Source organism: Passer montanus, unplaced genomic scaffold, assembly GCF_014805655.1.
Source record: "Passer montanus isolate IOZ18808 unplaced genomic scaffold, ASM1480565v1 scaffold3, whole genome shotgun sequence".
Lineage (NCBI taxonomy): Eukaryota > Metazoa > Chordata > Aves > Passeriformes > Passeridae > Passer > Passer montanus.
In genome coordinates this window covers 10,344,769-10,371,149 of record NW_024367707.1, presented here as the reverse complement: position 1 = coordinate 10,371,149, position 26,381 = coordinate 10,344,769, and the positions used below count along the sequence as shown (strand labels likewise).

General features: G+C 40.7%; 2 protein-coding genes across 6 annotated transcripts in view; both read left to right on the top strand.

The window, feature by feature from the left end:
• Positions 1–9,507, top strand: part of WWC3 (WWC family member 3) — a 99,532-nt gene extending 90,025 nt beyond the window's left edge. For all 3 annotated transcript variants that reach the window (XM_039714284.1, XM_039714283.1, XM_039714282.1), the window contains exons 17-23: positions 588–739; positions 1,407–1,566; positions 2,708–2,872; positions 3,990–4,082; positions 5,119–5,346; positions 5,996–6,123; positions 7,013–9,507. In XM_039714284.1, the coding sequence (XP_039570218.1) occupies positions 588–739; positions 1,407–1,566; positions 2,708–2,872; positions 3,990–4,082; positions 5,119–5,346; positions 5,996–6,123; positions 7,013–7,079 (993 nt within the window). In that variant the 3' untranslated portion in view covers positions 7,080–9,507. The remainder of the gene's footprint in view (positions 1–587; positions 740–1,406; positions 1,567–2,707; positions 2,873–3,989; positions 4,083–5,118; positions 5,347–5,995; positions 6,124–7,012) is intronic.
• Positions 9,508–10,175: 668 nt separating this feature from the next.
• CLCN4 (chloride voltage-gated channel 4) overlaps positions 10,176–26,381 on the top strand; it is a 45,222-nt gene continuing 29,016 nt past the window's right edge. Inside the window, exons 1-3 of one of the 3 annotated variants that reach the window (XM_039714351.1) lie at positions 10,176–10,250; positions 23,552–23,703; positions 24,061–24,160. In XM_039714351.1, the coding sequence (XP_039570285.1) occupies positions 10,247–10,250; positions 23,552–23,703; positions 24,061–24,160 (256 nt within the window). In that variant the 5' untranslated portion in view covers positions 10,176–10,246. Of the gene's footprint in view, positions 10,251–12,711; positions 12,820–18,588; positions 18,664–23,551; positions 23,704–24,060; positions 24,161–26,381 lie in introns of those variants that run through there. The other 2 variants (XM_039714352.1, XM_039714350.1) reach the window with 2 other exon arrangements.

Below are 26,381 nucleotides of genomic sequence, written 5' to 3'. Positions count from 1 at the left end.
GTTTGATCAGCAGCATGATTGTGATCTTACCTTGGGTGCAGGTTTTTGAGTTATCACAGGAAGTAATAATTTAACTCTTGAAGCAAGAGCTAGATTTTAGAAGACTAATTGAAAAGCAGATCATGTCTGGACAGGTGCTTGAAATAGTACCCTGTATGCATGTTTCCAGTCCAGCTAAAACACATGAAAAATGTCTGCCACTGCACTGGAAGAGGTTGTCAAGAAAGGTGCAATATTCATCCTTGAAGATGTTTTCAGCCCTTCACTGGGCTCTGGACAGCCTGACTTGGCTATGATGCCTTGCTTGCTTTGGGCAGCACATCAGACTAGGTGACCTCAGAGGTCTCTTCTGACCTAACTTTTTGGATGATGTTCCACAGTCAAATAAAGTCTGCTCAGTTTCTGTGACAAGTTGAGCACCACATACTTTTGATCGTTAAGATTCAAGACAGATTGTTTTGGTTGTGGTTTGGTTTTTTGTTTTGTTTTTTAAGGAACATATGATGGCTTTGTTTTTATTTTTTGTTTGAATAATAAACATTAAATACATTGGTTTGTTCAAACAGAAAGTCTAATCTATGTTTCAGGATGCAGTGACAGCCCTGTTAGCTAGGACCACTGCCCAGCTGGAAGCAGTTGAGAGAGAGCTGGCAGAAGAGAGAGTGAAATTGGAATACACAGAGGAAGAAATCTTGGAGATGGAAAGAAAGGAAGATCAGGCAGAAGCCATATCAGAAAGGTAAAAATGGTTTAAATACCTCATCAAACAGATAAAAACTAATACTTCCTCAAAAATATGTACACTGTGGGTATAGTCTGAAATAAAGCAGGAAAAATTCTGAGATTTGCTCCCTGTTAGTGCTACAAGTTTAAAATTCTGTTATGTCATGATCCACGAACAGGAGGATACCTTATTTGAATAGCTGGTTGAATTTAGGGAATTCGGGAAGTGGGAAAATATTATATCAAAGATAAACTTTGCTAGGGAGGCAACTGTAATGAGTTTGTAACAGCCCTGTATTAAGAAAACTAAATAAAATTTAGTGGTGACACGAGACATTGTTAGGGCTAGGGTTGCACTTTCATTCCTAATGATACTCCTGGTTTGTTACTTGACTTTTCTTGTTCTTTTTTGTTATTGCTTTCTTAGTATTGTTATAAAGACCAGAACATATGCCTTAAGAAAATTAGGGAAGGTGAATATTTTTCCATTAAATGTATTTCCTTATTTGCATTTGCAGAAATGCAAGTGTGCTATGTTCTCCTGTTGAAAATACTGTATTTTTATTGGAAAAATAATACTCTAAAATTATAAACTGGCTTAGATAATGTAATATGTAAATGGATTGCATAATTGCATGGGCTTTTTTAACACCTGCAAAATTATTGTGATGTTCTGACTTTAGGAGTTGGCAAGCAGAATCTGTTGACAGTGGATGCAGTAATTGTACCCAGACCAGTCCTCCTTACCCAGAGCCATTCTGCGGGGATCCATTAGCTGGACACATGTTTGCAGCTCCAGCAGGCCAGTACAGTTCTGGAAAAATGCAGCCTCCACCACTCAAGGTAATGAGAGCAGACACTGCAGCATGGAAACTGCCACCCTGCCAGGCACAGTGAGCTACTGCTGTGCCTGGAGATGGAGTCTGAGTTGGGCAGGAGAGAAGAGAGTCAGCAATGACATTGGCAACTCTGTATGAGCACTGACTTTGTGACAGCTGTGTGGCTATTGAGTTGGTAGAAGTTCACTCTTTAAGGCTGGGGTTTTTTGTTTTCTTACTATTTACTTCTCATCAGAATTTGATTCTTATATCAAAAGGCTAACTCTTTTTACTGTGGCCTTTATGTAATCTATAAATAGGCACGTGTATAAGTTTCTGCATTTATCTGAATTTTTAACAGAAAAGATCATGATCAAATTCCATTGTTCTTACTTCTATAAGAATTTTTAAAAGAATTGTAAAGAAAGAAATCTTAGGACTTGCATTACTTATTCAGTTTTACAATAATATGAAATAATTGTGCTGAAACTGATGTATTTAAAATCTTTTGTAGTCAAGACATGAGATGCTGGAAATAATCCTTCATAAGCTGAAATCAGGAGACTTCCATTGAAGTATAGGAACATAAGCTGTTTGTGTTTCCTTTAGGGAAGATCATACTCCCCTTATGGGGGAGTGAGTTTTCTGAAAGTTTGAAAGCTTTGCTAGAGTAGCCTATGTTTTCTGTCTTTCTGAATATTTTGGTATTCTTGTACAATTGTGTGAACAGTCTTTCAGTCCCTTTTTCCTTCCTTGCCTTCATTTAAGTTCCTCTAGTTTTAAGGTGGTTGCTTCAGAGTCACTGTGTTTACTGAAAGGTCACTCAGTTTTCTTCTGTTGAGGCTGGAGATCAGATGGTAGTTTGGGTAATGCCCAATTGCCAGTCCTGAATGCAGTCCTTGTGCTCTGCAGCTGTGATATAACTGCATCTCATAATTGTTACTGCTCCAGCAAAGGCTTCTGAAAGGTAATCTCACAATTTTGAATGACTCAGTTTTAAAACTTTTACAAAAGTGAGGTGATACATCCTCTCAGTGCTCATTAAAATTTGAATCTAGCTAGCAGGGCAAGTTGTTTACTTTTGATATTGTTGAAATGTCTGATTGTCTTTGCTGGGATTGAGAAAATAAGGAAGAAATAAAAAAATGTCTTTTGTGAAATTTTAGGTGGATAAGGAAACTAACACTGAGGATCTGTTTCCTGAAGAAGTTGCTATTCTTCCAAAAGAGAGAAGCAGCCGCAGGCCACGGGGTTCTGCTTTTGTTCGCAGTAGCACAATTGTTCGCTCCCAGACCTTTTCGCCTGGAGCACGAAGTCAATACGTTTGCAGAGTGAGTAAAGCCTGAAAAGGAGGAGGGGGAGGGGTCTCCACACACAAGTATATGATACATTTTTTATAATTCCACTATAAGATTTCATTGCATTTATAAGAAACATGTCTTACTTTTTAATACTAATGAATTATCTTTAATTGAACTTCAACAAAGCAGTGGGGAAGAGCTTCCCTGACTCTTTTTAAGAGTTTTTACCTGGATGGATTTAATTTGAAATTTAAGAATATATGATAAATTAGGTATTAAGCTTTTTTCCATGGCAACCTTAGATGTTAGGTGTGGGTGGTTGATTTTACAATGCTATCTAATGAGGTGTATAAGCAGTTAGCTTAGAAGCTGTGTTTAATTTTCACATACATAAAAGTTTAAAAAAGGGCACTGAATGCTTAATCTTAGGTTCATTGTATAAATATTCATATGACTTCAATTGCTGTCATGAATATCAGTCACTGTGGGACATAGGATTCCTGGGTGCGCTGATGCAAGTAATTGAGGACCAGCACAGCAGTTTTCAAGGTCACATTTATTGTTTGCTGCGTTCAGTGGCAGAAGACTTATAAGAAGCTGGCTTATGGTATTGCAGATCAATACATGGGTATTGGCTTTGCAATATTATCATAACTTTGATTGTACTCTTTCATAAGCTTCTGAGAGCTTGAGTTTGAAAATTCAGGAAATTATTTTTAAATTCTGTGCTCACTGAACCTGCACTTACTTAAAATCAGATGCGGGGAGAAAGTGGGAGACTGTTTGTACCCACGACAGTACATGTTTCAGATGAAATATTATTGCTTTTGAGTCCTCCCTCCCTCTTTTTTTTAGGTTAGATTGTCTTGGTTATTTAGTAGAATGGTTGGGGAAACTTACTTGTAAAACATTGGTGGTTTGTAAGTTTTCTTGAATTATTGTAACTACCATATATATAAGCATTATTATATAAAAATGTTTATAAATAACTGAAAAAAAATGCTTGCTTAAAACAAGATAGTTTCAGTGTATTTTAAAACAGAAATCTCAAAGGCAAAAAAACACAAAAAAACCAATCAACAACCCAAATATCTTAATGAAGATGATCTTGCAAGCAACCTTTATTTTCAATGTCTTTTCTAATCAGCTGTATCGCAGTGACAGTGACAGTTCCACCCTGCCAAGGAAGTCCCCTTTTGTCCGGAATACCTTGGAGAGGCGGACTCTACGGTATAAGCAGGTATGCCCAGGAAAATGACCTTCAGCTTTTATTAAATTGCTAGAACAATGGTACTTTTATACTTGGGAGCTTTAGATATCTACAGGTACATGCCAAGCCTTTTAGAAAATGGACAAAAATTCTTTAATGTAGTTGGGGCAGGGTGCATGTTTTGGGTTTGTTTTGGACTTTCTAAGCTAAAAGGTAGACATAAAAAAGATAAATAAAGTTGTGATCAATTTTAAAGAAGGGAAAAAAGCAAGGCAGGCAAAACTTAGTTTAATGGGGACTGAATTTATATTGATTTAGATGTAAAGTTTCTTTCAAAATCTTTCGAATTTAGTTTATGATGCAGGGTGCAGGTTCAGAGATGTGTGTGTGAATGTGACACTACGACATGCATCTCCCCTCCCATACAGCCTAACAAATAACAGTATGTGAGACCCAAGTATTCAGGAACAAATAGGTTAAGCTCTCTTTTTGCCCTCATGCCACTCTCATGCTGTCAAACAAGTGGGCAGAGAAGGGCAGATGAGGCATTAATATTGTGTATATAAATGACATAAAATGTAGTCTGATCAGCAGAAGTTAATGCCTTGCTGGTGTAGGCAGGTAAACAGCCATGCCTCCCATTTTGATTCTGAATGTATCTTAAAACCAATATTGAATGAAGCCCTTTAAGCAGAGTCTTGCTCAGTACACTAATTCTCTGATGTCATGATGTCATTGAGTTTTTCTTATTGCATCTCTTTTATTATCATCATAACATGGAATTTTAGTCCATAAACTTCATTAGGTAAATATTTGTAAGTCAAAAGGAAACTGTAAAAGGAAGTAGTAGAAAGTATTAATTGAAAAATTTAGCTGTAGGGGTTTTCTTCACCTTACATTATCGAGTGTTTTCTAGGGGATGTAAATAATCTCCAAAAGTTCATGTGGAAAAGACTTGGTGTGTGAAGTACAGCAATTGTATGGTTTATAGAGCTAAAGACAGACCAGTAAACTATGTTGAGAATAATATATTGTGCATCTTATTTGAATCCTAATAACTCAACAGTCCTGCAGATCATCTTTGGCTGAACTTATGGCAAGGACATCCTTAGACCTGGAGCTGGATCTCCAGGCATCCAGAACTCGACAGAGACAGCTGAATGAGGAGATATGTGTTCTGAGAGAGTTGAGACAGCGTCTGGAAGATGCCCAGCTCCGAGGGCAGACAGATTTACCCCACTGGGTCCTTCGGGATGAGAGATTCCGAAACTTGTTGAAGGAAGCAGAAAGGCAGGTATGGTAATATGACATATGTACTCAGTTTGCTCAGAAACTTCTTGTTTCAAAATGTCTTCATTTTGATAAGATGTCTAAAGAGCTGTTTGTACAGAATCTCAAACAGTGATTGTTTCTTTTACATTCGTGAAGTTAGCACAATAAAAATTATTTGTTTATTTGTTGCTCATTTATTTTTGTTTAGGTATTTGTTATTGGAACTTTAATAATTTCCTTCTGGTATTATAAAGAAATTTTGCTGATTTGATATTTATTCTTTTACAAGTATTTGGAATGTTCCCTAAGTATGTAATTTTTTTTCCTGTTTTTGGAGAAAGAAGTTGTGGAAAAAGTGGCAAAACTTCTCAACAAATAAAATTGACATTGGATTGAGGCAAAAGCTGAACCCAAATTTATGTTAAGATCTTGTTTGACAGATCTGTGTGCAGTAAATTTACTTAATTTATTACATGTCTTTCTGAAGAGCATTAATCAATGAAACAACTCAGTCTTTTGCATTTATAGTTCTTAGATGATCATCTGTTTCAGAAAGTGTACTAGTGTGGTTTCATTGTGGTGGGTAGGGAAAAAAATCCATTATTTTACTGTGAATATTTGTGTTTTATTTATTCACATGGCCTTTTTAAGCATTATGTTCTTGTTTTCAGACCAGACAGACCAAATTTGAGCATCACCAAGAGCAAGCAGCTGAAAAGATGCTAAAGAAAGCATCAAAAGAAATATACCAGTTGCGTGGGCAAAATCAGAAAGAACCTATTCAGGTGCAGACTTTTAGGTGAGTGGTAATGCATACTGAAATAGCATAGCAACAGTTCATTAGTCTGGTTAAAGCTTTCTGAAACATTTAGCTTAAATTTTAATCAGAAGTAATTAACCAGTATTTTAAACTGTATCTGGATTTGGACATGAGTTCACACGAGTTGTGTCTCTTTTGATTTTAATCAGAAGTAATTAACCATTATTTTAAACTGTATCTGGATTTGGACATGAGTTCACACGAGTTCTTTCTGAATGCTTTGTTCTGCAAAAGAGCCAAAGCTAAGGTAAAATTGCAGTGTTACAATTCTAGTATACATGGGATTAAAAAAAAAAAGCTTCAAATATAAACATAACTTAGGTGATTCTTCCAACTTAGCCTAGTTGTAGTAAAGTCCAGTTCTTTAATACAAGACTGTGGACATAAATAATCTGTTTAATGTAATACATATAAATTGTTATACACACTCTCCCTAAAAAGGACTCAGTAATACTGGAATTTTCTTTCAATAAGCCTTTTCTTTGGACTCTTTCTCCAGAGTTGCCATATTTTTCCCCTTCTTTTTTGTAGATGTTATTTGCAAAACATACAAGGGTGAACTTTGCATTGCAGAACTTGTCCCGTGAAACCTTTTTAAAATTAACTATGACTGAAGTTCAGTGAGTTGTATAAAGCTTCCATCCAGGTTTTCAAAAATAGTAATTGTCTTCAATGGAATGTTGCCAGAAGTATATAGTGAGGTTTAGTAGTTTTTGGAAGTTTGCTGTGCTCAAATAAAAGGCCAGTTCAGTGCATAAATAACAAATACTAACCATTAACCAGAGTAAAGAAACCATGTTCCTGTGGGGAGAAGGGGGAATGTAGGCATAATTTTATTTACTTCTTTTTTCTCTTGTTTTGATCACAGAGAGAAGATAGCTTTTTTTACAAGACCAAGGATTAACATACCTCCTCTGCCAGCTGATGATGTATGACAAGTTGCATTGTAAACATGAAGTATTTATCGCTTTTATTTTAATGAAGTTCTTAGATTAGACAAGTTTCTTTAAAAAAAAATTGTGCAAAAGCTAATATACACGTTTTGTAAAAAATAAAAAAGGTTAAAAAAAGTAAACATAAACAAAAACATATATATAAATATATATACATATATATTTTATAATAGCGACTGCAACAAGGCTTGGTTTTTCCTTGTTGTGAAACTGACATCTCTGAAGACAACTTATTTTATAAAAGATCGACTATCCTGTTAAGAGCGTGTACAGTTTTTATGCTGTTTTATTTGACTTAAAGGCTGGAAGACAGAAACAAAGTGAGTTCAGGCAAATTCACTGTAGTGTAATTTATTTATAGTGCCTTTTTTCCTTGAAGGAAAATACCTACTTTAAGATGTATTTTAAGACTGAAATTTTGTTCCTCAGTATTTGTCATACAGTAGAATGGAACCATTGAGCTGGTTTTGTTTCTGATACCTGAAATGAAAATACTATGTTCTAAAATTGTCACTTTTTCAGCTTTATTATCTGTAGCTTATTATGTACATTGTATTCTTTAGCACTGTCTGTGTTATAGCAAAATATTATCACCTGCAATGTGTTTAACACTAATTAGAAGTGATGCTAAACGTTGCAGAATTCATTTGCATGTTCTTACTGTGCACTAATAGATTGTTTTCATTTCTGTTGTGTCTTAAAGTATCTTTATATTCTTAACTAGATCCTCAGTTTAAACGGGGGAAGGAAAAGGGTGACAGGTCTTTGTTTTGCTGTTTAATGAAAAGGGAATTTAAGGAGCAGTTTGAGCTAGCTGTGTGGAAAGCCTGCTAATGGACTATTACAGTAATTTCTACAGTTCTACAGATTCTCATCTGATTCAGGAAAGCACATATGTTCTGGTTTCAGAAAGCAGCTGCTTTAAGTAAGGCTGTTTAAACACATGTTCATCCTAAAGGATGTTCTTTGTGGTTACTGCAAGCAAGTTCTGTTGAGCAGTGACACTTTCCAGGAGGAAGGTGTATAATTCTGGAAGGTACAGCTCACTTGATTGCTAGTTGGACCAGCTAAAATCTGGTAAGAAATAATTTTATTTGTAACCATCCATTTTAATGAAAGACTGTCACCCTAAATTCCCGAGAATGCCAGTTTTGTGTCCTTGCATCCTGCAAATATGTAAAAATACTTCTTTACTAAGCTACTATAATAGAGTTTCTCATATTTTCCTAATTATACATTACCTGCAAAGAGAGGTGCCCAACACAAGACTTTCCAAATTACTGGAATAACCCCAAAGGGAGCTCATATTGTCTCTTAATTAAAGATCAAATTGGTTCTAGATTTTTCTATGTCAGGAAATCAGAACAAGGGCCAAAAAACAAACAGACCTATCAGAATATTTTCAAATATTCTGTAAGTTTTCTTTGTCAGTTTCAAGAATTTAGACTCTTACCTTGTCAAAGATCAAGAAAACCTGGAAGAGAAATTGAATTACTTTTACTTATCCACGCTGAGGCAAACAGTAATAGGGAAAAAAGATTGTAGGCATAAATGTTAATAAACACAAACATTTAAGGTAGTATTTCCTGTTTCCTAATATGGCCTATAGTCATTACAGGCATCAAGTGTTGTGATCATATAGCAATTTATATGAAATTGAAGTATATTTAGCATTTATTGTGCTATTCATCCTGAAGCCTGTTTTGCCTGTAAGTTTTGGTGGGTGTACATTGGGCTCCTTGGGCACAACTAGACCTTTTCAGAAACTATACAGATAAAAGCCAAATCATGTGAGAAATTTGTAGTGTTTGGGTAAAAGTCTAGGCCAGCAAGCTTTTCAGTGCTCATTACTTTAAAAGACCAGTTAGTCAGAATTTTGTTTCTCATTTCCAGGGGAGGCTGTCACACAGTAGTGTTTATCCAAAGTTAGCATGCAGTGATACCAGAAGTGCTTGCTGTGTATTAAGAACAGACAACACCATGTTCCTGTGAGGCTGGTCAGGTACTGGAAGGGGTTGTGCAGAGAGGTGGAGCACTCTGTGCATAGTATGGATGAGGACTGAACTGGATATAGCCCAGAGCATCCTGGTCACATTAGACCTGCTTTGAGCAGGGATTGGGGTGGGGAACTTGTTTCCACCCTAAATTGTTCTGTGACTATAACCAAGGGGCGGTGTCTGGTGGTGTCTCTGTCAGGGGGTTTTTAAATTGTGACCGCTGTGAGATGTCGTTGGTGTATCTTGTGGGTCTGTGATTCTGACTGCTATAATGAGTTCTGTCTTGATGTGGCAATGAGTTATCATATTCAGTATTCATCTCTCTTGTTTTTGTCACAGTTCTGTATGATTGTGTCATTTTTGTATTATTTGAAAGTATTTCTTCTATAAAAATAAAATAATTTGCCATAAACAGAAAAAGGGTTTTCTTGTATGTCCAGGATATTTCTTGAATCTTATATCTGACACATTCCTGATGATTTAAGGAAAAGAAATAGTATTTTGAATAACACTGTAATTTAGGTTAATGTAATGAGTTTTCAAATAAAGGTAAGAGAGAAAATCTGGGAAACTGAAGATCTAGAGGGTTTATACTTAAGAACTGAAAGAGATGCAGAGTGTAAGGAATGGCAGATAAGTTCTTCCATGTGCTTATCAGTCATGATAAGTTGACAGCTCTATGAGAAGTTCATAGTTGAATATTCCCAGAATTCTTGGGTAGCTCCACTTGAAACATATTGAACTGCCTTTTTTTCGTAACAAACATTTGCACTTTCTAAATTAGTGTGGAAAACAAGTTGACATCATTAGTTCTGTAATACCTTACTTGTGACTAATTCCAAGGTGGATAGGACTCAGAAGAATACTGGTTGGCTTTTTTAGGCTGGCGTTTACTGCTGCTTTCACAAAGGAAACATTAAATCTGCATAATTACACAACGGCCATTTCTCAGTTTCCCTCTGCAACCCTGCAAGCTGCAGGAGCGCAGGCAAAATCATAGCAAGGGCATGTGACTCCTGTCTCTCCAGTATTTGCAAGGCATCAAGGGTATGACAGAGTTTAGGTTATTTTTAAACAGTCTGCTAGAAATAGGCATTTGGAACAGCAACCGTCCCTGTCTCGCTGCCGTCAGGAGCAACAGCAGAAGCCATAATGGGTACGTGGGGTTGGGTTTTCTCCTGTAACAATGAAATCTTATTTGTATTTCTTGCTGTAGTTCTTTTAAGCACTTTGCAGGACTTAAAGGTAAGTGCAGTATAAAAATAATAATTTTTTAAAATTAGTTAAATGAACTCTGTCTTTTGGTTTTTGGAGAAGAGGGCCCATCACAGCTTGTTTTGACCTCAACCTCCTTTATGACTGTAGAGTTGTACATCTTTGAGAGGAAGAAGCATTTGCAGAGAGACTTGAGAGACTGCAGGCTAACAAAAGCAAGAACAGCCTTGTCTAAAACAACATGTGAAGAATATATTTTTTTCTCTGAGATGACTCAATAGCATTGAAGAAAATACCAAGGAGTAAAGTTGGTTTGGTTTTGGAATCTGTAAATGTGAGTTAAATCATTTGCTTGCACTTTGAAAATCTCTATATTCTTGGATTTCAGAGCTTCTTAGGAGCTGGTTCTGGTTCCTTAAAATTTCTGAAAATCTCTTGAAAATCTCTAACATTTGAGCATAGATATCTATTGTATTTTCAATGGAGATTCAGGTATTTTGTCCATTTAGTTTGTCTGCAGTTTGACTAAAAAATGTACTTGCAGTAGGAGATCTAATGAGATCAACTGGTAATAGACAAGATAAAACCAGGAAATTAATTTAGGAAAGTCTGTCCAGGAAAAAATGTAGGATTGAGACCCTAACAATCACGTTTTAGGCATACAAAATTACTATTCTGTGTCTAGGGCAGAGTGTTTGTGTTCAAGTGTGTGTCTTTGGCATGGAAGTTGCCAGGTGTAGATGTTTCACCAAGTAAATGCTACTTCCTGTTTTCCATATTTTCCTCTCATAAACTGATTGAAGGAAATTGCAGTTGTATTATCAAGAAAATAAACAAGTGCTCAGTGTTCAGCTTCCTTCACAAATTCAATTGACCTATTAATACTGATTTTAATGGACACAAAGAATAGATGCTGGCAGGAAGCTGGCACTTGCACCACTTTTCCACATTTCACTGACATAGTTATGAAGGCCTGGGGCTGTTACTGATATATGAGTGTTAGAGGATAATGATCTGCAGTGCTGTGTGTGAAGAGCATAATCAAACCTCTTCTCTAAAGGCATGATTCTTGCTCCAGAAAGGTGTGGGAACTTCAAGTGAAGCAAGCTAAGTGTTCAAATTTCTCATAAAATCCAGTGTGTGGCTTTGCATAGGGAGTTCCTATCAGGAATACATGTCACATCCATAAATTACTGCTCAAGCACATGGGATGAAAAGGTCTTCCAAAACTGAATTCCTTTGACTTTGAAGTGAGAGGAAGTCACTTATGTGCCTTCAGTCACCTGTGGGTATTTTCCGGGTGCTTGTGCAAGACCTCCTACTCAGCTGTTGTGTCTGCTTGGAAATACAAAGCCCCTGCCTGGATACCTGTAGGGGTAAAACCAGTCTGCACAATATTCAAATACAGAAAGGTGAGCAGTAAGGGGAATGTCCTGAAATACAACACACTGCACATGTACAAACATGTACAGGGTCTTCAGAAAGAGCAGATACAACCTCTGCCTTGCAGAATACAGCCCTGGTGGCTTGTACAAAATGTGTGCAGTCAGAACTTTGGCAATTCTTACCTTTTTGTAGAAATCAAATGCATTGCTGAGTATGATAAAATTCTTAAACACACCCCTTGCCCCTCAAAAAACACAAACCCTGAAAAACAACAACAACAAAAAAAAAACCACCCAAAACCAAAAATCCCAATTTACAGTTGAGATGCTATACACAGTTAACCAAAATGTGAAAGTCAGGCTAATTGCCTTTTCAAAAAAGTATTTTAGGAAGTTCTACGTTTTCAATATTTGGGAAAGCTTAAGCAAATGTTTTGGAAAGGAAAAGTAGCCTGGCATATAGAAGAGGATCTTTGAAGCAGTGACAGTTGCATTGACGAAAAGGCAGAAGTGGATGGATGGATGGATGGATGGATGGATGGATGGATGGATGGATGGATGGATGAAGAAATGAAGGTAACAAGGATGAAACCTTTGAGGGAGGCTTGCAAAGCATGAATATGACAGAAGATAGAGGGAAGTCAACTTGGATAAACTTGAAATGCAGTGCCAGAAAAATGGAAGGGATGGTGAAATTGCAGTTTGTCTCATTTCCAAGCTGCTGTGATAGTTCACAGAGCAGCAACCTGGCCTGCAGAGTCACCAGGAATACTTGCTGGCATGCACACAGCATACTTAGCAAGTGCTTTTACCTCGTGAGAAACCTGAATGTTGTGCTGTTGCATAACAGATGCACAGAACGACTGATTAGCTCAGGTTAGGGAGGGAAAAAACAGTGTTCCGATGGTGACGGAAGAGGCAGGGCAGGGTAAAGAGGCTTGCGGTGTAATCCCGCAGGATTGCGGGCTGGTGCGGCTCCCCGGTCAGAGATCCTATAGACGGAGGATGCGGTCACATGATTGTTACTGCTTCCTCCCCATGACATCACTGCTGCTGCAGCCATACCGCCCAAGGAAGGATGCTATTAAAATCAGTGGGATTGGGCTAAATGATGTTGCATTGCAGGTAAGCAACATAATTCTTCGAAAAAAAAAAATTAATTTGCCAGTTGCTCTTGTGCTGCAGTCGTGGAGCCCCAGCTCGGCCGGGCAGTTTCTGCTGGGGAATAAAGCGGCTCATTTTCCCTGCAAGCAGAGGGTTTGCAGGTGCAGAGGCTGCCTGCTGGCTCTGTGCTGATCTCCCGGCTGGCATCTCCCGCAGAAATGCTGCCAGATGGAGCTTTGTAGCTAAAGAAGGCCCTTTGTTCCCTGTACTTTCCAATGGCTCCTTCGGGTGTCTGCGGAATTCTGTACTTACGTGAGCAGCCATCACCATTCAGTCGTGCAGAGAGAGCAGCAATAGTGGTTTGCTTGAATCCCCTGCCTTTTTTTTTTCCCCTGGATGCTTAAAGGAAGTTGCTGTTGTGTCTAAGCTTATAAAGGAATGAGGATTAACTTGCTCGAGGGGTTAAGAGGTGTATTTGGGGAAAGAGGCTTTTCCTTTATTGTTAATTTTTGCTGATGTGGTTTCAAAGCACCTAGTCCGACAGGTTTCCTGCATAATTTACTGTAGTAAAAGGTCAGTTTCTCCTTGTCCTATATAAATGGGAAAAATCCTTTTCCTAAGGAACGTAGGAGATGACAAGCGGATTTTTGCTCCCTTGCAAAATGCCGATCACCAAAAGGCTGAAAAATCCCAGGCAAATTGTGCTTTTGGACTTAATATTTGTGGAAGCAAAGTCCAGAGTCTTTTTTCCTGGTGTGGATGTTTAATTATGTGCTCTGTACAAATACGTGAATATATATCTGTAAAGGAAAAAAAATGTTGATTCTCCTGTGGGGCTTTTTTTCTGTATAGCTTTTAAAATATATTTTAGTGTTTTAAAATTTTTAATTTTTAAAATATTTATTCTAATGCAAATATTACAGTGTGAGAAACTAAATTAATTTTGAGCTTATACTAATCAGAAAAGAAAATTATATATTTTTTTAACAATTGGATAAGTAATTCCATGCCTTTGCCGGAGAACAGAGGATGACTAAGCTGCAGCTTCATCAGGCAGAGAGTCAGGTGACTTTTTACTCCTGGCCTACAGGAAGTTTTTTTTATTCTTCCAAATCCTGTTCTTTGTTCAAATAATTTGTTCCCACTATTGGAAAAATGTGAAAATTTGGCACGCCTAGAATCTCTGTGTGCTCTCCCATACATTTAGGGGGGATATTTTGCATCTCCCATGCTGAAGTAGATTGTAAATCTTAGGGAGGGCTGAATTCTGGTTTCCAGTGATTGGGTATGCAGTTGTGTCAGGATCAGAAAATCAGGTGTGGCAGGGGGAAAAAGTAGATAATGAATTATTGAAGTACAGAACAATTGTTGTTCCAAACTGAAAAGAAAAACGAATTTCAATTTTATTTTTCTCCAACAGAACCTCTCCTGCTTTTTTTTTCAAGACTGAGCCTCTAAAGTGATAGAAATACAAACCTGTTGCTGCATGAGGTGATGGGGGCGGGGGGGAAATTGCATCCTGTCAGTGCCAATGCTGGGTTTCTTTTCTTGGTTCCCTCTGGAGTCAAGGCTGGCTCAGTTCTCTCCAGCACTGGCTGTGAGCCGAGCTGTGCTCTTGCCCACCAGGATCACTGAGACTTGGCTCTTTGCCCGTGCCAGGAGCACAGCAGGGCTGCCACGCTTGGGTTCCCACAGGCGTGAGGGGTTCCCCCCTCCTCTGGATCATATGGAAGTGCCCTATGGAAATGGGTGCCAGGCAGGGGTTCTCCTGGTCTCTCAATTTGAGTCAGACATCTGTGCAGGAAGTCAGGGCACCAGTCTTGTGTGTGTGCTGAAGGCCCTCAGAAATTAAGGATTTAAGTGCCCTAAGAGTTGCTTAGCCTAAAAAAGGGGGATCTCGGGATGATCCCCAGCTGGAAGGGGCTCTCCCTGGCAGCACTGGGGTGCCACTCCAGGCCTCCAGCACATGGCTGCAAGAGTGCTCAGCCCTGTGCCCACAGGGGCCTCTCTCACACGTTGTACCTTTTCAAAGGCAGTGGCTGGTAGCCTTAAACAGGGAGCAGAGGAGAAGGAGATGGGGAGTGTTGACCCTGGGTTAGAGAACTTCTTAAGTGCCTGAGCAGAGCAGGCTCTTCTGGAGTGCTGTAACCTCCTGGGGCTGGGAACTGCTTCACCATGAAGGGCAAAGGGAGCAGGATTGTGACTGTAGCCAGGTGCTGTAGCAGGGGAAAAGGGGATGCTCCCAACCCCCAAGCTCCTCCAGAGTCCAGAGGCATCTTGCTTGTCTTGGAGGCTGATTTGTGTCATTTTCAGCCTTCCTTAGGCCTGAATAGCTCCTAGCTCAGCATGGTGCTCAACCCTCAGAAGTGGTGTGGTGCCCAGAGGAACCAGTCATTTTCCTGGTTGCTTTTGCCACACGCTGCAGCTTTCAGGGTACCCAGCGTGAAGGTGTGTGTGTGTTAATTTTTCCTCTTAGTGAGAGGTTGTAGAGAAAGCATCTTAATTAATTTTTTGTGTGTGCATACATACACACCAGGTATTAGGGTTTTTTTCAGCCTTTTGCCACCACGCTGCAGCTTTCAGGGTACCCAGCAGGAGTGTGAGGGTGTGTGTGTGTTAATTTTTCCTCTTAATGAGAGGTTGTAGAGAAAGCATCTTAATTCATTTTTTGTGTGTGCATACATACACACCAGGTATTAGGGTTTTTTTCAGCTTTCTTCATCTCTAGTCTGGCAGAACTAAAAATTCACACATGATTATTGATGTCAAAAAAGAGACACCAAACCCCTCTGTCAGGGTTACATTAGGCTGGTGTTCCTAAAGCAGTTTTAACATTTTGCTCTTAAGCATCACCCCAAGGAAAGGGTCTCCCCGTCTTGCAGAAGCTTCCTCTCAGGGGGATGAAATAACTTGTCTGTGGCTGTTCAGCCCATTGGCATCAAAGGCAGCACTGAAAGCCAGTGCCCTGTGAACAGGAAAACATCCCCCTCCTGTGTGAAAATGACTCACAGCCTCTGCTCAAATCATGAGAAGTGACATGCTAGAACAGATTAATGGCTTTTCCAATGTGGGTTTATCAGTTTTATTTCAAGCTGAAGGCTCAAAAAGGTTTTCAGTGAGAGATGCATTGAATGCCACTGAACATTCCATTTCAGGAAAGAGCTGTTTAAGAGTAACTGTGTGCCAGGGCACCTCCCTTCTGACAGTGCAACTCTGCTCTCTGTGAACACATTCACTTTCTTTTTGGAGTTCCAAACCTGGTTTTCCCCCTTAATCTTAAAATTTTCTGAATGAAGAGGCAAAGAGCAGCGCTGGAAATTTGTTGCTGGAAAGCTCAGCTGTGTCTGACATTAGGAGGAAAACCCTGTAGCACCTCTGACTCTTCAGATGTGGATTAGAGCTCTGTGGCAGTAAAAACCATGGGTTCAGAAGGGAAATTCCCCTCTTTTTTGTGAAGAAGAGGACTTGAGGGAACCAAGAATAGAAACCATACATGCCCCTATACTGTTAGGGCTGGTTTCCAGGGTGTCCTGTCTCCTGAAATGTAGTTTCTTACCCAGAAGTTGAAGGTTTCCAGTGTTTTGCCTAATCAAATCTTGTTTCCTTCAAAAAGTAGGGGGTGTGGGGTTGATACAGTTCATGAGGCTCATCTGCCCAAACTTCTGGGCTGTTAGCAGAGGAGCATCCTTTAATAGAGATGTTTCAGCTCAGTTTCAAAACTGCAGATGAATATTCCAGAGGTAGTGATGCTTCCCTCCTGCTTTTTCCACAGCCTCAACATGTGCACTAACAAGTAAATTTATTGGAGGGACCTTTAAGACTCACTGGAAACAGAGATGTGAGTTTAACATTTTTTATATAGAGCCAGTTTTGGAAAAAATTCCATTTGGAGCTTGCAGGGAAAGAGCTGGGATTTTTTTCCCCTCTTTTCTGACATAACAGAGCAGCTAAACTAATTTTGCTCAGACTTTCCAAGAAAACTTGAAGGGGGAGCAGGGGGAGCACACGATATTTTATACCAAAAGAAATTGTTTTCTAAAGGGAGAGTCATCATGGGAAGGAGCAGGGAGTGGCATGTTGGGGTGTGGTTTACCCCTCAGAGGAAGAGAATGGAGGAGAAAAGGAGAAGAGGGAGTGTGGCTGTGATGGAAGGTGGGAAGCCCTGTTGGTTGGGGGTCAGCTCCTGTCCATGTGGCCCCTGTGCTCCTGGCCAGCTCTGCTCTCTGGGCTCACCCCATGAGCACGGCTGGTGGCTGGGGGGAGCAGCTGAAGGCTGTGGTTTGGTCAGAGGAGTGCCTCAGTTTTCTGCCATTTATCCCAAATGTTCCCTCCTGCCTTTCCCTTCTCTCCAAGGCCCTCTCCCCTGTGATCTGATGCCCTGTGTTTTTTGAGCTCTGCTGTGGCTTTGTAATTTTTTCCATAGAGGTTATTCAGGGTAAAGCTGCACATCAAAGACGTGACTGTATTTAACTTGACCACACTATCATAGCTGGAAACTCCATAATATGTGGTGGTGGGGCCATACAATAAAATGCTGCAATATTTTACTGTACTGTTTCTGATACTGCAGCCTGCCTGTGCTAGTGTGGCAAGAAGCTGAGGGTTTGCAGAGCTATTTACTTGTATTGGAGGCTGTGCAATTAGTCCTTGAATTGTAGGAAAGGCATTTTTAAAATCTTGTCTTTCCTCTATATTTTCTCAATTTATAGGGAAATTTTTTCCCCATATTATGTTTCAAAAAAAGGGCCGTAAGTGGGTTCAGTATTTTCTGCTTTTTCCAGGGGTCTGAACTTGATTACTCTGGTTCAAGGCCATTTTAACACATTTTATAAACTTCATTATTAAGACAGAAGGTCAATAACTTGTTTGGCTTGTTCAGTCAAAAGCTTCTAAATTGAATAATCTTAAATTGCCTGTAAATATTTTTCAACCTATAGAAAATCACGCATTTAACTTCCTGGGGATTCAGCCTGCTTGCTTTAGCTGAAGACTTCTTCCTTGTAAAATCGCCACCCCACAGCATCTTACTTCTTGTTGAGAAGAATGTTTAATAACTGTTAACCTGTCTCCTATATCACACATTGCCATTTCTAAATCATCTTCTCTGTGGCAGGTGGTGGAAGGGGAATTACATCCACACCACCTTGGCCTTCCTTGGTCTCTTCTAGGCTAAGCTGACCTCATTCTCTGAGCCCTCCACAAAAGACATAATCATCTCCCTGTACTTTTAATTTATGTTTTTCATGGTGACCCTGTTAATAATCTTGCTTGCTGCCTCCTCAGCTGTCAGGCCCATTTTCTCTGGCCAGGTGGTGCTGAATACCTGTGGTGTAACTGTGCTGGGCTCTAGGAACTTTCTCCCTCAGGCTCGCCCTCTTAGGGCTCTCTCTGAGCATGGACCCTTCCAACCCCAAGCATTCCATGATTCCGTGATTCAGCTCACTCTGCTGGCAGCACTGACCTGTTTGCCTGAATTCAGGCCCTGTGAGGAGAGTGCTGTGTCCATCTCTGTGGCTGGGTCTGAATTCCTTGGGCGTGGGGTGGATGGATGCTGGAAGAGAACCCGGCTCTCAGGAGGAGGTGCCTTTGCTTGACACATCCCCTTGAGCAGATAAAGGCCACGAGGCTGGGGCACCACTCTTGGTCCTTGGAACAATCATACAAGTATTGGGGGCACAGAGTGGCAAACCATCTGCCCATGAAAAGGAGTCTTGTGAGGATTGCCAATAAAATTTCACTGTTCATTACTGACTACTACAGAAAATAAATCCCAGGTGTTTTCACAGCCCCCATGCACCTTCATTTCTGCGGTAACTGCTGTCATGTCATGCCACATGAACACAGCTCATCTGACCAACAATCCAGGTAAGTGGTGGGCTCAGCTGTGATGGAGTCACGATTCAAAAGCTTTGTGTCTGGAGTAGGATCTCCTCTGTTTTATCACAGTGGATGTGTTGGTACTAGAGCGTAGAAAAGCCCTGAGACAGACATGATCTCCTTTGGTGTGTTGGCTAACGCGTGATACGTTTGCTGGAAATGGAACAGGTGATGCTTTGGACACCCTGAAAAGGCACTCCAAATGCGAATTGAGAAACTTGCAATTGGCATTCAGGCTTTTGCTTTCTTCTCCCAGCCTCTTGCAAGGTTCACTTATTCCTTATGGCACAGCAGAAGAGAGGTATCCTTTGCTGCCTGCATCCTGTCATGTGTCACATAGCAACCCCCCACTTCAAGGAAAACAGCAAAGCATGTAGGTGAACATTTGTCTGCTAGAAACATTTGAAGTGTTGAAGTAATTCAGTGACTGTGATCTGTTGAAAGTAACTTGAAACTTGTTGGAATTGCATTAAAAATCATACTGCCTGCCTCAGTGCAATGTATCCAATTAAAACAGGATGAGGAGAACATAGCATGGAACTAGCATGTCTAGGAGCAATAGGCCTGGGCCAACACTTTTCCTTTGATGACTGTTCAACTCGTTGTTTTCCATCAGTATACTTTTCAGCCTCTTTGAACTATGGGATGTTTTGGTGAGTGCTTGCCATGTCAGATACATTTCATATCCGATCAGTCAGTCAGCATACTACCTAGAATGTCAGTTCACTGATACAGCTCTTCTAGCTGTGGCTTTACATTTGCACATGCTGTAACAGTGCTCTAAAGCTGAGTTTGTCAGCATTTTCACTGTAAATGTAATTTATCACTCTTCTCTAAAACTTAGCTCCACACTGATCAAAGTCAAGCAACGAGCTTACTCACTATGAGACTTGCAGAAAAAATGTGACCCTAAATATGATAATACTGCTACCTTTTGGGTCTTTAGAAAATAGTAAAAAGTGAGTAAATGTTACAAGATCTTGTGTCTATGTAATACCAGCTGTGCTTGTTGGTGTGTTCTGGTCCATCAGCAGCTCCCTGTGTTTGCACCCTGGCTTTTCTAGTTTGTTTGCATGAATCTCTTCTTTGCTTTCCTTATGTGTTCAAAAATGATCTGGTTTCCTACAGTCATAAATCTTCACAGGCTCATACTTGGACCCTTACTTCCAGCTTGCTCTCATGCAGCTCCTCTGATATTTTTAGGGTAACTAACTTGTTCTGGCTTCAGAATACTGTGCAGCAAGCATGGCTTGCTGGGAGATCAGGGACTGACCATGACATTGATCTGGCCCAAGATTTCTGGAAGATGTCTGAGGTTATGTGGCAGCCAGGAAAGCCTCTGTCAGGAGACACAATTCTCAGTCTAGCGCTGTGACCTTTCTTGATTTGTGACTCCGTCCCTACCAGGACTGCTTCATCTAGAGGAACACAGTAGTCTGGCATGGGTCTAAATCCAGGGAAGTCTGCTAACCAGAACCCTGTGAGTTCCAGAGATAGGTGGTTTGGTCAGGTTTCTTTTTTTTTCTGGCTCAGTTTCTAGAAATAACCTGTTTGCAATTATTAAAGCAGACTATGGACACACGTGTTCAGTTGTAGATACAGTAAGTTAATTAGTAAAAATGACTGCTCACTGTTAAGGGTCTCTACTGTGTTGTAGGGAATAAAATGGCTGATGGAGTTCCAAGTGGATGAAGGGGAAAATGTCCCTAAGAGATTATAGAATGATGGGCTCCACACTGGCCACTGTCTCTCAGGGAGTCACAGCAGACTGCTTAGTGTTGGATGTCTGCCCTAGAAAAAGCTGATGGAGTGCCAGAAATTATTAGGAAAAGAATATGGGGACTAAGCAGGAAACAGCCCTTGCACAAATTATGTTGCATCAGCATCTGCAAATGTAGTACAAAGGACAGCAAGAATGTCTAAGACATGGAACAGCAAAGGGACAAAATATGAAAGGTTAGACAATTCCTCAGAAAGACTCAGCACGTTTCATTGTATACAATAAGCTCTGTCAGAGCATCCAAATCTCTTAAATGCTCAGGTCTGAGGAGCTGCATTTGTAACTAATTTTGCATGTCATGGAATTGCAATGCTTCTTTTGAACTGGTAGTGTTGTGATCATTAGACCAGATGAAGATGTCTACCTCTGACATCTCATTCTGATCAATAAACAGAAATTATCCCTTCTGGGAAGTAATCTTTTTCATTCTAATGTAAATAGTTCACTTCCTGTCATCAGCTGTGAAAGGAGTCTAGGTTTTAGTGTCCTGGCTATAGTGCAGATTTCTCATGCTCGATGAGACAACCAGCACCATGGCTGTTCATGCTTTTGCCATCATCAGGGTGTATTGCTGCAGTACACCTGGCTATAATTCATGTTTGGATGAGGTTAATTTGCCCTTAATTTATGTGTATTAAAATATCTGTAACTGACTGATTGGTGTAAGGTTCCAGTTCTGCTGACAGAACTGAGAGCATCTCTGCAAGCATCACTCAGAGGGCAAGTTAGCTCATCCTGAAATAAACTTTGTAAATTATTACAGATGCCAAAGTCAAGTGAGAGAAATAAATGCAAAATAAAGAGAAGGAAAGGGATATTTATAGTGCTTGGTGATAGGATATAAGATGGAAACTCTGTAGTACTCAGCCCAGAAGTGCTGTAGCTAGGTTTTATTTACTAAAATTGTGTTTTGCATAATCTGATATCACATCTCTGCTTTCAAAAGCGTAGTACCTGATGTGAACTTTCAGGCTGGCAATCATCCAGTTTGCTGCAATTCCCAGGTACTGGTATGGTACCTTGAGTACAAAGTTTGTTTGTTTTCTTAGTCTTCCATGGCTCTGTGGTCTCTAGCACATTTTTTCTCTCCTTGGACATGTTGTGTAGCACGTATTTTTGGGATAGATTCAGACTGAGATTGTAATTATCCTACATACTTGTGGTCTGGCCTGGTATTATCCATCACAATACTGTCATGTGCTGGGCATTGACAACATACTTAAAAAGCTATTTTTTACGTGATATAACTGGCACGATGGGTAATTTTCTTGTGGTATGAAGGAAAACTTGCCAACACTCAGTTTCCAGAAGTTTATTTAGCAGAGGGTGCTGCCTTGTGCAGGCAGACAGTCTGAGCTGCACGTTCTTTACAGGCCCTGCTTTGCTGTATGGGAAGCATTGGGCGAAGCAAATGATCTGCAAAGTATCACAATGTTACAAAGTAATAGCATGGTCTAATCCTTTCACCTCATTTCAGCTTCCCTTTCCAGTTCCCCTAGGAGACACTGAGCTCAGCGGCCCCTTGCAGCTTCAGCTCCTGTAGGGAGGAGCACCATCCCACCTCCAGATTCCCATTCCACTCAGCCAGCGTGGGAGCCTGCTCTCACCTGCTTGCGGAGAAGGATCGCTCTTCTCCATTGCTGCTCTTCTTAACTTCTGCTTTTTACATCACCCCAGCTTTGTGGCAGCTCATTTCTGCTCTGCAGCGCTGCATGGGACACCTGCTCTGCACTGAGTTTCCTTCCCAGGCTGTGATTCACTTGCTTGATTCTCTTTGAGACAAACAAAACTCCAAGCCGTGGTGCTTGGCGATTACTTGATTTCCGCATTTGAAAGGGCTTTTCCTAATGCTATAGTGGTGACCTGCTGGTTGCCTGTAAGATCATGCTTTTCTCAGCTGCCTGTGCTCAGCACATTGTCTGTGTTGCCCAAAAACCCTACACGGTGGAGAGCAGAGACTCACAAAGCTGAGTATTCATACTTATGACATTGCTGAAGTCCCCACTAAGGCAAAAAATTACATGGTGAGCTTTCAAGTAAAACAGTTGAAAAGGGGAGAGGGGAAGAAAAAAGACACTAAAGAGGGCTGAGTAGAGTTTCAGGGTTTATGCACAGTCCACTAAAATCTTATCTGCTACATTTTTTGCCTGTCCCAATTACAGAGTTGGGAAATTTCCTCACAGTTTCAAAGATTCCAATTCTTGTGAAATTCCCATTTCTATACCTGGTGGAACAAAGGCAGTCATTGGTGCTGTGCTGTCCTCATCAGTGATGAGCAAAAGTTACTTTGTGTTCTATACAACCCCTAAAGTCTGTATATGTCCCCATTCTTACGTGTTTTCATGTTTTTCCCTTGCAACTCCATGATGACAGTTTTTTTAAGACATATAATTTCAGATTACAAACTCTAGGTATTCTCTGGAAAACACCATTTCCCAGGCATCTCTTTTAGGATGGATGGGATTAACGATCCTTAGAACAACACTTTGTTAAGTGATGTAGAAGTGCACAGCTGCCTCCTCCAGTCCCAGCCCAGGACCCCTGCCCAGCTGCTGGAGCCCTTCTGGAGCTGGCTGCCACTTTCTCCTGTGCAGACTGAACCAGCAGCTGAGCCTGGATCCCAGAGGCACACACACAGTAGCTCTCCAATTAGCGTGAGTGGTGAGGTTTGTTTCTGCTCATGTTCTTCATGTTTGCTCTGTCAGGTTTGTGTCTCTTGGACATTTTGATTCTGGTTTCTCCTCCGTTGCCCACCTTGTTTCAATGCCCCTGAAAGACCACCTTGCTGCAATAGACATTCTCATACTCCCAAGTGCCCTCATCCAAGTTCCCATCAAATGCCTCTTCTAACTGTTTAGTTTGGGGACAGGTATTTTTTATTTCCTCTTGTGCCTTAGTAGGATGTGTAGTGGATATTTCTGCCCCTGCTTTCTTATAAGCAAATATGAAGAGTCTGTGTGTGCCCCTCAGGACTACTGTTCATGCTCTTCATGCTTGACTTCCTGGCTTGTGGAGGTGTTTCAGAAAACTTGGTTCTGAAGTGCCCGATAAAGCTGCTTGAATTTATTGACAAACTTATTTTTCCTCTACATACAGATCCTAATATGGTCAATGCAGGAGACATGAATGGTTCAGGCAACCTGATGGATTTTCTGGATGAGCCTTTTCCTGATGTTGGAACTTATGAGGATTTCCATACCATCGACTGGCTGCGGGAGAAATCGCGTGACACTGACCGCCATCGCAAGGTACCGGTGCCTCACATCCCTGGGCACAGCCATCCTGGCAGGGACAAAAACAGAGAGTTTTCCAAAGTTATTGCTTCCTACCTTCTTGCATGACTTGAGGAGAACTTCTAAACATATAGGTGTGGGATGACTTGAGGAGAACTTTTAAATATATGGACATGGGATGTCCTGAATTTGTAAGTATGAAAGGGCTGCTGCAACTTAATCAGCTGAGCATCTCTGAATAAATTATTAGGACTGAGGGAAGTAGAGAGTAGAAAAATTGTATGCATCACCTAGGTGTTTAATTATTTTAAACTTAGTACTCTAAAACAGTCAACCCAAATCAGCAACACATCTATATGTGCTTCATTTCAGATTACAAGCAAAAGTAAAGAATCCGTATGGGAGTTCATCAAGAGTTTGCTGGATGCCTGGTCAGGATGGGTGGTGATGCTTCTCATAGGACTGCTGGCAGGTATGTATGTGTTAGTGCTACAGCTGTGCCTGAAGCATCTCATTCCAGCTGCTGCAGTACCATCTGCTTCCCTTTATACTTCATTGTCTCTCCACTGATGATTTTTGTTTTTAAGCAAAAAAGACAACTTTGCATTCATGCAGTTATGAGTCTAAATAAAAATATCCACTTGCAAAGTCTCCTTTTGAGTGCTGACCTAGAAAAAATGTTTTTGCCAGCAGAAGGATTTTTCTATTGCTTTGGGAAATCTGCATTTGAGTGCTTCATGCTTTGACTTTCTGAATCTTTGCTTTGCAGAAGTCAATTTTATTTTTAGGATTTTTTTTTCTTGTCATCACTTTAATTCTGCAAGTAAAAAATATGATGTGAGGAAAATATTGGTTGTGGACACTCAAGAGAGGGGGGGGGAAGCTTTATAAACTGCTATTTCCTGCAGGTTATCTTCTTTATGTATGCATGAAGGCAAAATACAGTTTCAGACTTGGTTTCAGATCTGCTTCCAGGCCAGACAGACATTACATATTTAGCAGCCTGCTCAAACTCACATGGCAAATTCATTAACTTCCTCAATTGTTCCTGTCTTCTCCTCAGTTTAGCACATCTTCCTGCTTGGAAAGCCGCACTTCTCTGACCCAGCTCAGACAGCTGCCATTTTTTATGTGTTTTCAGTGATGTCAGGGTGCTCCTGTGTCATGCTACTTGGTGAAAGCACCATGTGAAGTTTCCCAGTTTCCAAGGGGTGATGGGAATTTCCTGCTCAGCATCTGTCAAGTTAATATGTTCATTACAGTTGTTAGGAGCTTCAGAAATACTGGTAAAGTTCTTGAGAAAACATTTCTGAAGTGACGTGTTTGGCAAATGATGTAGTTTCATAGATATGTAATTGTTTCCACAAAAACTTGGTTGGGAGGGTGAGATGGGAAGAGTCTGATTGACTGTGTACTACCAGGGCTGCTGAGTCCTGCCTGAAGGCCAGGGTTGGTCTCATCTGGGATGAAGAGTTCTGCCTGCAAATAAAGTTAGAGCAAGCCCTTGAGGGCTCTAGTGACCTCAGTAATCCTTTCCTTGTTCAAAGAATGTGGTAAACATGCACACATTCCCGTTTTAGTAAAAACATCCCAGAAGGTTTTAATCAGTTCTAATTTGCAATGAAACCTTTAGCTGAAATCCTCAAGGCTGTTAAAAACCTGAGTCACTGTCCTCTGATAAGCCCTAATTGATATGCCCAGCTGGGAATGGGGGTTGAGAGTAAGCTCCAGCTGAGATCTGGTGGCTTTTGCAACGTTTTCAGCAGCAAGGGTGCAGACCAACATGTTTTGCCTCAGAGAGTCAAACCAAATTAGTCAGATATCTTAACCAGGTTTGGGGAGGGAGGAGATGGTGGTGCAGTCAAGAGGCACTTTGTGTTGTTTTCCTGCCTTTGTAAAATATTGCCTGCTCAGAGAAGCAAGCGTGCTGCGAGGGCGCCTGTATGATCAGATGGGATTGCATGGAGCAGCCTGGCTCCTGCATGGCCCCTCTGCTGAACAGGCAGAAGCTGCTGCTGCTCCAAGGGGAGCTGCCTGGCTCAGTGGATGGAGCCTGGGTGCACCCTGGAGCAGCTGGGTCCAGGCATTACCGGAGGCAAGCAGAAATATGGCAAGGAGTGGGAGAGAAAGGGAAAAGTGCCAGCAGCAGTGCTCAGGACATCAGGGTCCCATGGAGCATTCTGCCCCTGCTGTCCCTGTGCTGGGCATGGAGGGACAGCAAGATGGGACTCTTGGGAAGAGGCTGCCAGGGGCTTCCAAGTGTCCAAAAGCACTTGGGTCATTTACCCAGGCTCAGGAGTTTAAATGGAGCTTAACTGATCTAGAACCCTAAATCCCACTGATTTGGTAAACTTTATCTTTCAGATTTTGGAAAGTCTCAAAGGCTGCACCTCTACTGCCAGCAGGATCCAACAAGGTCAAAAGGAGCAATCCTTGCTCTCCAGTGCATCTGTCACTGGGCCCTGTTGCTCTGTGTAGTTACACTGGGCGAGTGAATATTGGTTTTGACTTGCTAGAAAAAATGGACTTTGGCCAGATTAGTTTTCAGTCGATTTGTGGGCTCAGCAGTGCTAGTCACCACAGAGCCACAAGCAAATAAAATCTAGCTGATGGAGGCAGGAAGGAGAGGACCATCCCATCTGGCAGTATGATACATGTATCATGCCACGTATGTCATACATATATATCTCTTG